Below are 15,070 nucleotides of genomic sequence, written 5' to 3'. Positions count from 1 at the left end.
CCCAGCAGAACCCACTGCAACAGTAATGTGAGGGTGGCTCAGTGAATTAGGGAGAAAGAACTCTTCCTCCAGGCAACTTCAAAACAAAAACCCCTGCTGCCAGAACCAATTTGTTCCAGGTTAACACACTGCTCTGGGAAATCCATATTCTACTCCAAAACGTAAAGACAAAAAATAGAGTCAAAGACATTCTGGCAAGAGTGGTAAAAGCATTTCAGTCCTTGGGCTTTTGACAAAAGCAGCACACTCCAAAACTGAAGGGCAATTTCCCATCAAAAGATGATGAAAAGGGCCGAAGCCGGTTTGGCTCAGTGGTAGAGCGTCGGTCTGCAGACTGAAAGGTCCCAGGTTCGATTCCGGTCAAGGGCATGTACCTTGGTTGCGGGCACATCCCCAATAGGGGGTGTGCAAGAGGCAGCTGGTCGATGTTTCTCTCTCATCGACATTTCTGGCTCTCTATCTCTCTCCCTTCCTCTCTGTGAAAAATCAATAAAATATATTAAAAAAAAAAAAAAAGATGATGAAAAGGGAAATATCAGTAATGACACACCACACGACCTACAGAAGAGGGTAGAGAAGTAGGTGTCTACTGGCTAGAGCCGATTTCACCCTCAGCGGCCTTGTCTGTCTGGCCCACTCGCCCACATCCCTGGTTCCCAGTTTGCAAAGGGCCATGCTTCTCAGACTGGCATCCACAGTGGTGGGAGACAGAGGACACAAAGCTACAGCGAGTTCATGGTCCAGCAACTTGAAGAGTTAACTTTACTTGGTGTTGTATAGTAGGTAAAAACATTAAAACTAAATAAACATATATTACTAGTACAGAGAAGAAATAAAAATTAGACTGGAAAAAAACAAAACACAACGAAACAAAACAAAATCCCTTGCTAAGGATTTTTTTTTTCAGTCTAAGGTAGAACAAAGCAGGAATGTGTTTCCACTCCTCTGCATCAAGGGCACAGGAAACCTCTAGTTTAAATTAACCCCCTGGCCCTGTTATCCTAGACTGCACACACAGTGGGGAGCCTTCCCTCCCAGCTCCCCTGCGGGCACCAAAATGCCAAGATAGATGATACTAATAATGAGTTAGTATACACACAGCTGCAAAGTGAAGCAGAGTCCTCTCCATAGACAGGAGGTATGCACTGCCACTCCCACTGTGTGCATTAGGAAACAGGCTCAGTGAGGGTCAACCCTTATGTTCCAGAATGCACATTCTCCTCCCATAGAGCCTTGCAAAGTGTGGCTCTGGCCTGGTCTTGATCATTCGAGGTACACAGCATTTGGAAGATTAACATTACCCTTTTTTGTTAATTTCTTCTGTTTCTTAATTTTTCCTTTTTATTACCAAACAGGGTACATTTTAGCTCATGCACAAAATATGTAAACACTCAGCAGTCAAAATCCACAGAGCTCTGTCCTACTCTGTTGCCAATGGCCTACATTTCTTCAATTACCTGCATGTATCCCGTTTCAGCTGTCTTTACGGCTGTGTCGACTAGACCTTCCCGGCCAGCCATTGTGTGGAAGAAAAACTCAGTTGGTGTCAAACCAGAATAAAAGCTATTAGCCACAAAGCCTTTGGCAGCTGGGAGCTAAAGAGAGGTAGAAAAAAAGAAAAATCAAACAAAAATACTGGGTCCACCATTCCAAAACCCATTCACATCAGAAAATGCCACCCCTTCCAGCTAGAAATCCTTGGCCATTGCACTCTCTGAAGTGGCAGGCTTTGTATACTCTCCCCTAAATGAGAAATAATTTGGCACAACCCATTCTTACCAGAGACAAGGAGGGTGAGGTCCCCGCCAGGGCTGGTGCTGGTGCCAGTGGCAGGCAAGTGGCTCAGGAGAGAAAACCAAAGCCTGGGCTGCCATCCCTAGAACAGACGGGCAGCCAAGGACCTCGGAGGGCACTCACTGACCGCAGCAGCCAGCCCGTTTCCTGGGAAGTAGTGACTCCCTTAAAGACATCCTTCCTATGCCAGCCTATCCACCTCCAGAACATAGCCATGAGCTGCTACTGTTTATGGGGTTCACTTGGGGTGTGGGAAATGTCCTAAAATTAGATGATGGGGATGATCACACCATCATGTGAATATACTTACTAACTGTACATTCAGTCACTGAACTGTACACTTTGAATGGGTGACTATGACATATACAATGTATTTCAGTGATACTGTTAACAATATGCACATATGTAAAGCACCATGTGAAATGGCCAAATAGCCTTTGGTCTGGATAGTCTATGCTCCTTAGAGGACAACTGAGAAGAACAGACCAACCTCTTGCTTCCTTACTGTGTTTAAGGGGCAACCTGTGGACTCAAAGACCTTTCTACGCAAGCAGACTTCCCCAAGTCTAATCTAGCACTGGCCCAGGGACCGAGAAGTTTGGATGCCCTTGGCCTCTCCTCCAAACTAGTCAGCTGCCCTACAACTCTAAGCCCGACACACAGGCAGGTACCATTCCAGCGACCACTTATTTGCCTGACTGCTGGTGAATTCTGACCAGGAGCAGAGGACCTGCATTGTTCCTGGAGCTACCTCATACCCAGACTCCATACATCTCAGGACAGCAGTGCTGTTTGCCTAGGAGGGGCTGAACAGAAATACTGCAGTTCCAAGTGGCAGGAGCTGTTGGACTCCACACCCAGAATTCACTGAGGGCCCAAATCTACTTTAAGTTCTGTAACTACAGGTTTAACAGTTGTCTGCCCTGAGTCCCAGAACAACCTCAGCACAGGTTTGCCTCTCTCTGCTTACATTAGCGCCCAAACCACAAGGCTAATAGAATTCAGAAGACATTAAAAAGCTGAGTTTGAGAATTCCAGAGGGAGAACCTAAAATTTCTTGTTTGGCTTACGTGTGGTTTAAACTATTTAAAAATCCTTAACTTTTATGTAAATCTCCCCCAAATAAGCAAACAGATTGAACATATATGTAAATATTCATTCTGATGGCTTAAGTTGGATGGGAACCTGAAATCCTCCTCCTCGGAGAGGAACTTCAAAAGGGGCATTGTCCAAGTGTTACCAGGCTCCTTCTACGAGACCCAGTTGGATTGAAGGGGCAATAACGACCCTGAGCAGTGCCAGCCCTTGTATATGGTTGGCAGCTGCAGAGCTCAGCTACTTCTGCACTGCGGATGGCTGTCCTTAAGTTCTGCCTGACCCTCCACGGCTTACCTTTGAGTGTTTTTCAAAGTGAGGCAAGGACCTGTTTTCAAAGCCATCTGGCACTCGGGAGCCACTGATGGCTTGCTGTCCCACACAGGCAATCATCTGTGATATGTTAATGAAGGAACCTGGGGAAACAGGTCAGGAATATAACATCATTTACTGAAATAACACTAACTGAAGTGCAAGCAGATCCTGGAATAAAACAGCTTGTAATGCAGACCCGGCCCCTCCCCACAGTAAGGTCACAGCCTAGGGGAGAGCTCGGTAACAGGGAAGGCGGCGGGGTGAGGGCTAGAGGTGCTTGGAGCAGCACAGCAAGCACCAGCAAGCACGTCAGAGTTGGAGGCAAGACTCTTCAGGGAAAGGGTGAGGCATGTGCAAGGAGCAAAAAAGTAGAATATTGTGGTTAAAGGCAGTAAAGTTAAAGAATTTGAACTTTATCTGTAAAAAATTTTTAGAAATAGGGGAAGCATAGAGGTTTTGAATTTGAGCACAGCACCATGAAACCTAATGTTTTAAGATCCTGGGTAGGTGTGAAATTAAAAGCGTTTTGCTTCATCACTAAATACTATATATTATTTTTTAGCTTTTTAAAAGTTGTTTTAAAGTTGCTCAAAACACCCTCAAACTTAGCATCCCCGTGTGGCCAAATGAACAATAGGGCTGTTTCTTCACCACCTAGAATGTGACAGCTGAGAGCGATGTAAGGGGTCTGACCAAAGGCTCTCCCCACACACATTACCAAGAAGTTCCTCTAGATTAGGGGTGTCGAACTCAATCAGAGAAGGGGCCAAAATCTAAAATCCAGCCTAAATCGCGGGCCGAATGGTTTACTGAACAGTCATAAACTGTCATTGTGATGGAAACGCAGTGGAGTGCAGTGATGACAGCGCGGTGCGGGCCACATTGCAAGGCCTGGCGGGACGGATTTGGCCCGTGGGCCTTGTGTTTGACACATGTGCTCTAGATTAATCAACTCCCCAAAATGTAAATAGTTCTTTTTCTATATACAGCTGACCCTTGAATAATGTGAGGGTGATGGGCATCAGCTGCCTGCAGTCAAAAATCCATATGTAACTGAAGTCAGCCCTTACATACGCAGATTCCCAACCGTGGATCGAAAATACAGGTGTGTTTTTTTTTTAAACAACATATGAGTGAACCTGATTTAAAGAGATATGCCTTTATAAACAAAAGGTCTATTTGAAGTTATGATTCCTACATTTTGCAGAACAGAACCAGCCAGTCCATATGGAGAATACGGCCACTCCATACGGACAATACACTGATCGTGGCGGTCAGAGCACGCACCTTTGGAGCCGCACAGAGCCATGGTGAGGGGGCTGTTGCTCTTGTCCAGCTCCCGGAGGCAGGCGCTGCCCGCATGGTCTCGGATCACCGACAGCTCCTTCAGGATCAGAGCCTGGTGGGAGAGAGGGAGGTGTGGAGTCACCCTCACTGGCTCTGCTGATGACAAATGTACAATTTAAGGAAATGTGAAAATATTTAAGATGTCAGATTTCCAAAAGATAGAGGTTTCAGAGCCTTGGAAGACCAGGATGCCCTTTATGCACAGATCAACATCTTCCACAAGATTCCAAATCAGTGTGTGAGGTAAAGAGGCTTAGTAACAAAACCCCGAGCAACCCTTTCAATGATAGTAAGGAGAATGTGTGTGGCTGTGTGCACAGAACCATACAACACATATCAGCAAGTCTATCGCTGTGCACACACATGCCTGAGTAAATGTGCACAGGGAAAGACAATGCCTGGACTATTTATAAAATGTGTCTAGTTTTTCTTGCCAAGAACACATTTGAACTCCCACAGTGAAGCGTGCGATGAGGTGACTCCCCTGGAATGCTCCAGTCCTCCAGCTCATCCACTCTTGTCCTTCCTCAACCCCCAACTCAGGAGGCTTAGTCACTCAGGGCCATGGTTCCAGTAAAAGTGAGTGCTGCTGCGGCCTCAAGTAATTCTCTAGATCAGTGTTTCCCAAACTTTTGACATATGTGTACCCCTTCTATAATTTTTGTAACGCTGAGTACCCCTTGTACTCATGAGAACGTACAATTAGGCACAGCTAAGCACAGTGCAGTGCATATCCCCACCAAACTCTTCCTGTACCCCTGGGGGTACGCCTACCACACTTTGGGAAACACTGCTAGATGAGAACCTCCCATTTCTCCCCCCAGCCCTCTTTCAGACTTAAGTGAGATTAAGGATGAGCTAGAAAGGGTGATAACCTCACACAACCTGCTTTAAAAATTCACTTGATCAGAAAACTTCTTACTGCTTACAGAGCCCTTCCTCTGGAGAACCAGGCAAACCCGGTGCAGACAGACTGCTGACCGGGCTGCTTCAGAGAACACGCAGGGCTCTCAAAGGATGGTTGTGATTCTGACTTGGATATGTGCTGGTCTTGTTCTCAGCTAACCTAGTTCCCAAAGGGGGCAGAGGGGCGGCACTCTGGTACATGACTCTTGACATGAATTTTCCATCTTCTGTACCCAAGTCTCTTTCAAAGACCATACATTTAGACAGTGGCAGTGCCAGCCTGTAGGCGAAGGGTGTGGGAAACAGACATGGCAGAAGCACTTTACCAGCTCCAGAAGGGCCAAGTGTGATGTCTGAACACAGCAGCCCCGTGTGGCCAAATGAACAGATAGGGCTGTGTCTTCACCACCTAGAATGTGACAGCTGAGAGGGACGTAAGGGGCCTGACCAAAGGCCCTCCCCTCATTAAATACACACAAGCAGCACAGGGCCAAGACGAGGCTGAAGCCACTGCCTCTTCTTCCCTCTCCCCGCAGCTACCTTCTCTCTGTGGCTGACAGCTCCTCCCAGGAGCACGTGGCAGAACTGACTGCCCGAAGAACCAGACTCACCTCCAGCGTCTCCTCCGCGGTGCAGCCAGGCTGCTGCTGCAGCTTGCCCGTGTTTAGGGCTTCGATGTACTCGTCACATTTTTTGTAGCCAGCATTCAGCAACTCATACTTGGCTTTTAGCAGTCCTTGACCAGGTGTGACGTCACCAATCCCAATTGAGAATCCACGGTTTGCTGTGGAATAGTTGACAGGTAAAGAAGATTGAGTCATGGATGTCAATCAAACTACTATGTGGAAACAAGTTTATACCTTCAGAGGATCTGTCATAATTAAACTACATTAAAAATTACTGTATCAGCCGAAACCGGTTTGGCTCAGTGGTAGAGCGTCGGTCTGCGGACTGAAGGGTCCCGGGTTCGATTCTGGTCAAGGGCATTATCTTGGTTGCGGGCACATCCCCGGTGGGGGGTGTGCAAGAGGCAGCTGGTCGATGTTTCTCTTTCATCGACGTTTGTAGCTATCTATCTCTCTCCTTTCCTCTCTGTAAAAAATCAATAAAAATATATATTTTTTTAAATTACTGTATCAAACAAGCAAAAAACTTACTGTATCAGTCCCTAGAAACACAATCCAGACTAAGACTCACTTCTCTCAGAGATTACAATTTAGTGGGAGTACGGTATGTCCCACCTACCAATGGAACATCTGACTTCTGGTTCTCCAGTAGCATCACAGGGACTTAGATTCTGCCCCACACCCCCCAATTCTGGTTTCTCTTTCCAGGAATCATCCCAAAACACAGAGAGCAAGAAAAAATGTAAACTCCACCTTGCTGGAACCATACGCCATCAATGATCCTAGTCCCAATATATGTAGGAAGTGAGCAGATGAGAGGTTGGGAGTAAGATGACTACAAATGCTATGGAAATGAGGACCAATGGAAAGGCTCAGAAGCTAGATCACCAGGCTCTGCAGGTGTTAGAGCTGGTGTATGTGTTGGAAAGAGAAACCCAGTGTAAAATCTGCACAAAGAGCAGGCCCAGGGCCTTACCCCTGTGGGAGATGGGAGTTTACTACACAAACAAATGCAAGTAGAGAGAGTCTGGATGGGGGATACTGGGTGCAGACAGATGGGGATGGCTACAATCAGACTCTAAGGGAAGGTCTTCATAGTCCATGGCGCAGGTTCCTCAGCCCTTTTCCTGTCCAGCTCCCAGAATCCCAGCAGCCTGGTCTCCATCCTAGGGAAGGAGGTTGAGATAGAAAGAGGTCTCTGGAGAAACCAAGTCTCTCTGGAGAAAACATTACTAATAGGGATACTGGGTAGTTCCTCAATCAAAAAGCTGGTTTCCAGCTCAATTAATAAACTGAGATATCTATCAGCCAATCAACTCCATTTCCAATCAGTGTTTTTGTGCCTCACTCATAAAATATAAATGACAGCCAGAGAACCAGATATTTGAGGAAACTCATTACCATGGAAGACAGAAGGCAACAAACACACAGAAAAAAGAAACTATAAGAATATTCAGAGAGCAAATAAAATAAAACTGAGCAATATTCTCTCAAAGTGATAGAGAGGGTATATCTGGGTAGTAAGAATAGGAAGCCTTGCCCTAGCCTCTTTGGCTCAATGGACAGAACATCAGCCTGCGACTGAAGGGTCCCAGGTTTGAGTCTGGTCAAGGGCCTGTACCTCGGTTGCAGGCTCCCGGCCCTGGCTGGGGACATGCCAAAGGCAACCAAATGATGTGCCTCTCTCACATCAGTGTTTCTTTCTGTCTCTCTCCCTTCCACTTTCTCTAAAAGCAATGAAAAAAATATCCTCAAGTGAGGATTTAAAAAAAAAAGAACAAGAAACTAAAAAAAAAAAAAAAAAAAAAAAAAAAAGCCCAGTCAGTGTAGCTCAGTGGTTGAGCATCAACTCAGGAATCAAGAGGCCACCAGTTCAATTCTTGGTCAGGGCACATGCCAGGATTATGGGCTTGGTTCCCAGTAGGATGCATGCAGGAGGCAGCTGATCAATGATGTTTCTCTTTCATCAATGTTCCTATCTCTCTATCCCTATCCCTTCCTCCCTCCCTCTCTCTCTCTCTCAAAAAAACAACAACAACACAAAAAACAAAAAACAAAAACAAAACATAAAAAAGATAAAAACAATGGTTGGAAATTAAATATATGATAGTGAGAAGTATGTTTAAATAGAAGTGTTAAAAGATAATATGAAAACAAAAAAATAAACAAGGAAAAGAAGATTAAATCAGAGAGAAAGTCAATCCAGGAGCTTTAGTAGATAATTAATAGAAATGCCAAAAAGAAAGAAGGAAGTAAAGCAGAGAATATTATCAGAAAAATAATAGAAGAAAATTTCCAGAACTGAAGTCAAATAATTGTAAATTAAGAGAGTTTATAGAGTGCTCAGCAACAATGAATGGTAAAATACCCATACTACCAAAGATGTATGTATCACTGTGAACTTTTAGAATACCAAAACCAAAGAGAGGATTCTTAATGTTTCCAGAATAAAAAGACAATTCAATACAAAAATTTGGGTATAAAAATAGAAATACACTTTAATAGCAACTCTGGCAGCTAGAATAGAATAAAATAAAGTGCTATCCTCAGAATTCTGAGGTAAAATAATTTTCAATTTTCAATTCTATACCCAGCCAAAGAATCAATCAAGTGAGTAGACTAAAGATGTTTGGGGGCAGTAAAGATCTCTTGACTCATGACATGCTCAAAACATGAGCAAACACAGAAAATAGAACAGTGCCAGGGTAGTAGGGAAGAAATCTGGTAGGGCTGAATCATGGAAGGCCCAGAGGGTACAGTGAGTGCATAGAAACCTTGGAAGCAGCCCACACAAGGCCCTTTATGTAACCCAATCCTATCTGGTAGCAACAGGGAGCCCTATAGATTAGAGAAGAGACTGAAAAGGAATGCAAAGATGCCGTCTATGAGTCAGTATCACATTCATTTAACTGAAGAAAGCATAATGTTTAGCTTAGAATAGATATGCTTTTCTCTGTGTGTGTATGTGTGTGGAGTGAGAAGGGAGATGAAACAGTAGCAGAAGAAACCCCAGCAAATACAGCATAAAACGAGGATGCTGAGATACTCACAGAGGTAGACAGGAGCCAGCCTGGCAAGCCTTGACATGGCATCGGCAGCTTCATTCTGTCCCCAGTCTCGCAGCAAAATGTAAAAAATATTGTTCTTGGATCCTGATCCCAGTGTTCCTTTGTCCATGCTGCCACTCATCAGCTCACTGTTCTGGATAGTGACGTCTGCAAGGGTGACAGTGACTATGCATGTAACAGACAATTAACATACCTTTCTTCATTCCAAAAAGCATTGAAGGCAGTTGAGAAAACTTGTTCCCATATTTAAAGTTAAAGCAGAGCAAATAGAAATTCTCTTCAAAAAGATAAATCTAGTGTTTTTTAAAAAGCATTAAAGGCCCAATTAGTTACCTTACACTTAACTCTGAAATGTACTAGCTGACCCTCATTCTCTTCATCTGTGAACTGTGAAAGGCAGTATCAAGTACTTGCCATCTCCATGTCATAGGGGCATCAATGACATTGTGTATAGCATAATGCTTTGTAACCAAAGTGTAAAGTGCTGTGTTATTTGGCTAAGATATTGGAAACCAACAGGGGCATCATCATGAAGAGCTTATGCAACCAAAAGAAGTGAAATTCTTATCTAGAAAAACACACACAAACAAAACAAAACAAAACAAAACACAATCTAAAACATCAAGCTAGCCTTAGGTAGTTTTGCTCAGTGGATAGAGTGTTGGCCCACAGACTGAAGGGTCCTGGGCTTGATTCTGGTCAATGGTACATACCCAAAAAACAAGAGGCAAAATAAAAAAAATTGCATTAAAATGGCAGGCTCAATCCCAAGCCCTAGTCTGGGTGGGGCAACCAATCAATGTGTCTCTCTAACATCGTTTCTCTCTGTGTGTGTCTCTCTGCCTCCATTCTACTCTCTAAAAAAAAAAAAATAATAAATAAAAATAAATAAATAAATCAATGGAAAAATATCTTCAGGTGAGGATTAAAGTAAATAAATAAATAAATAAATATCAATAGATATCACGATGCTTTAAAAAATAATAAAAACCAAAATAAAACAACAAGCCAAAATATTTAAAAATCCTGGGAGTATATTTTCAAAGTAATGACTATAAATCTGAGAAAAATCAATGCTCTAAAAAACATTTCACCTCCGGAGAGAAACCAAGATGGCGGCATAGGCTAGACACCCGAATGCAGCCTACCACAACAAATTTGAATTTAGAACTGAAAAACAGGGGAGGCATTGCCCTGAAGCGCCAGACGGCTGGCTGAGAGGAGGCTCTGCCATCTGGGAAGGAGAGAGAAGGCACGCTGAACCTCAGCAACTGTGAAGGTACGGAGAACTGTGTGCGCGAAAAGGTGCTGGCTTAATCCCGTTGCGGAGAGGAAGGGCCGGACCGAGATTGCTGCTGGCTTACTCCTGGCTCGGAGAGGGCGAACAGCTAAAAAACATTTCACCTCCATTACAAGACAGTAGAAACCTTGACCTTCAGAGGGACTTCACAGAGTCCTATAGATCCATTTCCTGTCACAAGGCCTTGCTAGCAAAGCCCATTCCTGTAAGCAGCCTAAGATAAACTAAGGAGCTCATGCCAGAAAGGAAATGCTGGCTCGATGGCACTGGTCTGTAGACCAAACTTTGAGCTGCATTCCTCTACATGTCTCAGCTGGCTTGCACTTACTAGTAAATAAATCTCTCTGTTACACCTGATCTTCACGTTATCAAAAACTTTACTAACCAGGTGAGGCAGGGAAAACACTTCATATTTTTTGTTATACATTTAAGTCATACGTTAGTCAATGAACACATTTTTTTTAACATAAAATAAGAAATTATATATAATGAGACTCTGGTTGATGAAAAAAAACAACAAAAAATAACCCCAAAAAACAAAAGAGGCGGAATAAAAGAAATTGTATTAAATGAAAGAAACTAAACCAATGTCACCTCAATAAACTAAATTAAGACCAAAAAAAAGACAGAAACCAGTCACCTAAGACAAAAATGCATGTGTAGAAAAACATTCTAATCACTGGCCCATGTGTCTATAAGATCTCTACCTTTGAGAAATAAAAAATCACATCTGAGCCGGGCCAGCTTGGCTCAGGCTCAGTGGCTGAGCACTGACCTATAAACCAGGAGGTCACGGTCCAATTCCCAGTAGGGCACATGCCAAGGTTGCAGGCTCGATCCCCAGTGGGGGGAGTGCAGGAAGCAGCCAATCAATGATTTTCTGTCATCATTGATGTTTCCATCTCTCTTCCCCTTTCCCTTCCTCTCTGAAATCAATAAAAATATATTAAAACAAAACAAAACAAAACAAAACAAAACAAAACAAAACAAGGAAATCATACCTGAGAGGAGAATCATCAGCTACATTTCCCTGAAGAACAAATTTCCTATCTCAGGCTAAGACCTTAGAGAAACACTGAATTTGCTTTTCTGACTCCCCCTCCCTCGTGTGCTTTAACTCACAGGAATCATTGACACAGAGGTCTTCTCCTTTGCCACAGTACTGCTTGCCCTTGGTTCGAAGGTTGGCCCTCACTGGATTGTCATCACTAGGTCTGAGGATGACACTGAAGATTTGCTTTCCTGTCCACAGGGTGACAGGCTGGAGGAGGAAAGGAAGGCAGAGTATCAACTGGCCAAGCCTGGTCTCGACCACCTTTCATGTAAATAAGACAAGACTACAGCAATCACATGCAAACCCAGCACTGGCTCGGGTACATCCATATGGGCATATGGGGATGGACACACACCCACACTTGTGTACATACACACACAGCTCCTGCACAAACCTTCAATATTGTAGGAGGCGGGAGACGAACTTTAATTTTCTCATCTTTGCCCACCAGTATTGAAGCAATGATTTGGCATGCCTTGGCTCGGTCAAAGAAAGTGTCCTTAAGAGTAAGGAGATAGGCACCTAAAAATGTTAAACACACACACATAAATGAGTGAAACTGTGAGAAAATCACATTTCAATTTTAAAATTGAAGTTCCTGCCGAAACAGGTTTGGCTCAGTGGATAGAGTGTTGACCTGCAGATTGAAGGGTACTGGGTTCGATTCTGGTCAAGGACATGGACCTTGGTTGCAAGCACATCCCCAGTGGGGGGGTGTGCAGGACTCAGCTCATAGATGTTTCTCTCTCATGAATGTTTCTGAATATCTCTCTCTCTTCCTCTCTGTAAAAAAATCAATAAAATATATTAAAAAATAAATAAAATTGAGGTTTCTACCAGCATCTCCTATTGATGTTTTTATCTTTCTCCCTCTCCCTTCCTCTCTGAAATCAATAAAAATATATTAAAAATAAATAAAATAAATATGGACTATTATTAAAAAAGTGACAAACCATACAGCTGCTTACCGGCTCTCCCCTCCAGCTAGAATTTAGGCTCTGTGAGTAAACGCAGTTTGATTTGCTCACTGCTGTATCCCCAGGGCTGAGAAACATGTTTGGTCTACACAGGAGCTCAACAAATGCTTGTTGGTTCAATGAATAATCACCCATTACAAAACATTTCCAACAGGTTCACAGTTAAACTTAGTAAACAAACAACAGAATTAAACACAGGCAATTAAAGAGCTTTGCAAGTTCTCATATAAAACCATTGTGAATGAGAACCACTGTTCCACAGCCTCCTTTTAAGTGAATTTCACAAACCCACCTGTTAGAAAGTCCTGAATAGCAGCAATTAGTGGTTCCCCGTTCCTTGGAGTTACAAGATTTGCTTTAGTCTGAAGGAAAAATGGATACAGTAAGTTAGCCATCCTTGGAGGCATGATGCAGTCCAAAGCTCTGCATGCTAAGGCTGAGAAATCAAGCCAGGGGCCTTAATCCCAGCTATGTCATCAATTTCCAGTTCCTCATCTGTCGAGCAGAGGAAAGAAATACCAGCTAAACAGACCTCAGAGGTTCCCATCAGCACTAAGGTAAAACACCAAGTTAAGCTGTTTCGGATTTCTGTAAAGAACTCTACCATCCAAGACTTTATTGTTTTTAATACATGCGCTTCTCCAAAGAAATTCACTTCTACAAATGAGTAGTACTGTGTCATCTTTGAAGTGAATCAATTTCACACTTCTTCACAATGATGGCAGAACTGTTCAATTTCTCTTGAGACAAAAAATTCTAACAACAGCCGAAACCGGTTTGGCTCAATGGATAGAGCGTCGGCTTGGGGACTGAAAGGTCCCGGGTTCGATTCCAGTCAAGGGCATGTACCTTGGTTGCGGGCATAGCCCCAGTAGGGGGTGTGCAGGAGGCAGCTGATCGATGACTCTCTCTCATCGATGTTACTAACTCTCTATCTCTCTCCCTTCCTCTCTGTACAAAATCAATAAAATATATTTAAAAAAATTCTAATAACAATTTAACAAGATTTAACTAAAATTCAATGAGTGTCACAGTGGACAGAAAAGGGAGCTGTTGTTCAACACGTGGGCAGGTTTACAGAAGGTTCTGTGTCAGAGTGCGCTGCACACTTGGGTATTCTGGGCCTCCTCACCCACAGTGAAAGGCCCTCCAAGGCAGAGACCATGCCTGCCTTCTTCTGAACCACTACCAGGGCAGTGACCGCACCTGGGCAGGAGACGGCTGCTCACTGCTGGTTAAGAGAATTTCTCTGGGGTGGATAGCAAGTGGTCTGGGTGGGAGAGGGTGTGCAAGCCCATACGTGCACATTTTAGAGAAAGTTTCCTGGGCAATTTGGGCCACATTTAAGCTCGAGCTCCACCTGCTCCACGGGGACAGGACTGCTGAATCAGTGCAGGAGATCAGCAGTCGCCAACCGGCGGTCTACGGACCACTGGCGGTCCATGAGGTCCGAAAGATTGGCGACACTGCAATAGGCAACTTTCTCACAGAAACTGAGGGATTTGTCCAAATAGTAACTATGGATTCTTCCACCCAATATCCTTGAAGTCTGCATTTTAGTGTTTTCATTTTTAACAAATGAAATATGTTGTTATAACAAAATGTCTAACAAGAAAGATCTATAATAGCAAAGTCAATGGCAAAGTCTAACTGTTTGGCTGCAGGTTGATACTATTATCACTAGTAACATTCTAAACATTACTTTTCAATTACAAAAAATAAGACATATCCATTATTAAAAAATCTAAAAAAAATATAGGCCATAAAAAAATCAGTGTCATACTGCCAAGCAAAAACAACTACTGTTTTAAGTCTTTGATTATAACCCTTCCAACTTTTTGCTATAAACATTTTTACAAACATATAGGCAACTACTTATCAAACAACTACATATACAATTATGTCATTTTTAAGAGAACACAAAGGGTTTTGTTGTGTGGATGTGACATAATTTAACAAAATCAATTTTTCTTCTTCTGAGCATTGCTTGTGTTCTGTGATTGCAAATAATTTTGCAAGTCTAATTACTTCCTCTGGAGAGCTTCCTAGAAATGAGAGGGCCAGTCAGGAAGAATGACTGCACTGACCTACTCACCCTTTGACTATAGGAGCGCAGAACAAGAACTCATTCATGGCTATCCATCCTCCACCAACAACATACTCATCAACCATCTTGTCCTGTTGTATCAACCACCAATTCCCAAACAGCACTCATCACCACTGCTACCGACACCGAGGCACAGGAGAAAACAGGCTACCTTCTTGCTTCCCCAAGTGAAATTGTACCACAGGGCCTTTGCAGCTGCTGCTCTTCTGCTTGAATTACTCTTTCCCTGACAGACTCACTGATCATCCTCCCACTTCTTTCAAAACCTGGTTCATATGTTACTGTTCTCATGGACCTCCCAGACTATCCTAAAATAGGACCCCCTTCATGCTTTCATCCTTACCCTGCCTGATCCTTTTCTTCCTAGCACTTATAAACAAACCTGACATTTTGTATTTGTTACTAGAGGCCCGATGCACAAAGACTCGTGCACGAATAGGCCTTCCTTCCCCTGGCTGCCGGCACTGCCTTCGCTCCAGCC

The 15,070-nt window shown here is 43.5% G+C and overlaps 1 protein-coding gene across 4 annotated transcripts in view; it reads right to left on the bottom strand.

Annotated features, from left to right (window-relative positions):
* POLR3A (RNA polymerase III subunit A) overlaps positions 1-15,070 on the bottom strand; it is a 45,597-nt gene that overhangs the window by 16,286 nt on the left and 14,241 nt on the right. For 3 of the 4 annotated variants that reach the window (XM_036438095.2, XM_036438093.2, XM_036438094.2), the window contains exons 12-19: positions 12,775-12,844; positions 11,900-12,027; positions 11,574-11,712; positions 9,134-9,298; positions 6,069-6,241; positions 4,492-4,603; positions 3,187-3,305; positions 1,458-1,595 (exon numbers count right to left, since the gene is read on the bottom strand). In XM_036438095.2, coding sequence (XP_036293988.1) covers positions 1,458-1,595; positions 3,187-3,305; positions 4,492-4,603; positions 6,069-6,241; positions 9,134-9,298; positions 11,574-11,712; positions 11,900-12,027; positions 12,775-12,844 — 1,044 coding nt within the window. The remainder of the gene's footprint in view (positions 1-1,457; positions 1,596-3,186; positions 3,306-4,491; positions 4,604-6,068; positions 6,242-9,133; positions 9,299-11,573; positions 11,713-11,899; positions 12,028-12,774; positions 12,845-15,070) is intronic. The other variant, XM_036438096.2, reaches the window with a different exon arrangement.

This window comes from Pipistrellus kuhlii, unplaced genomic scaffold (genome assembly GCF_014108245.1).
Source record: "Pipistrellus kuhlii isolate mPipKuh1 unplaced genomic scaffold, mPipKuh1.p scaffold_m20_p_15, whole genome shotgun sequence".
Classification (NCBI taxonomy): Eukaryota; Metazoa; Chordata; class Mammalia; order Chiroptera; family Vespertilionidae; genus Pipistrellus; species Pipistrellus kuhlii.
The sequence above is the reverse complement of the archived record's forward strand: the minus strand, read 5'-3'. Positions and strand labels throughout refer to the sequence as shown.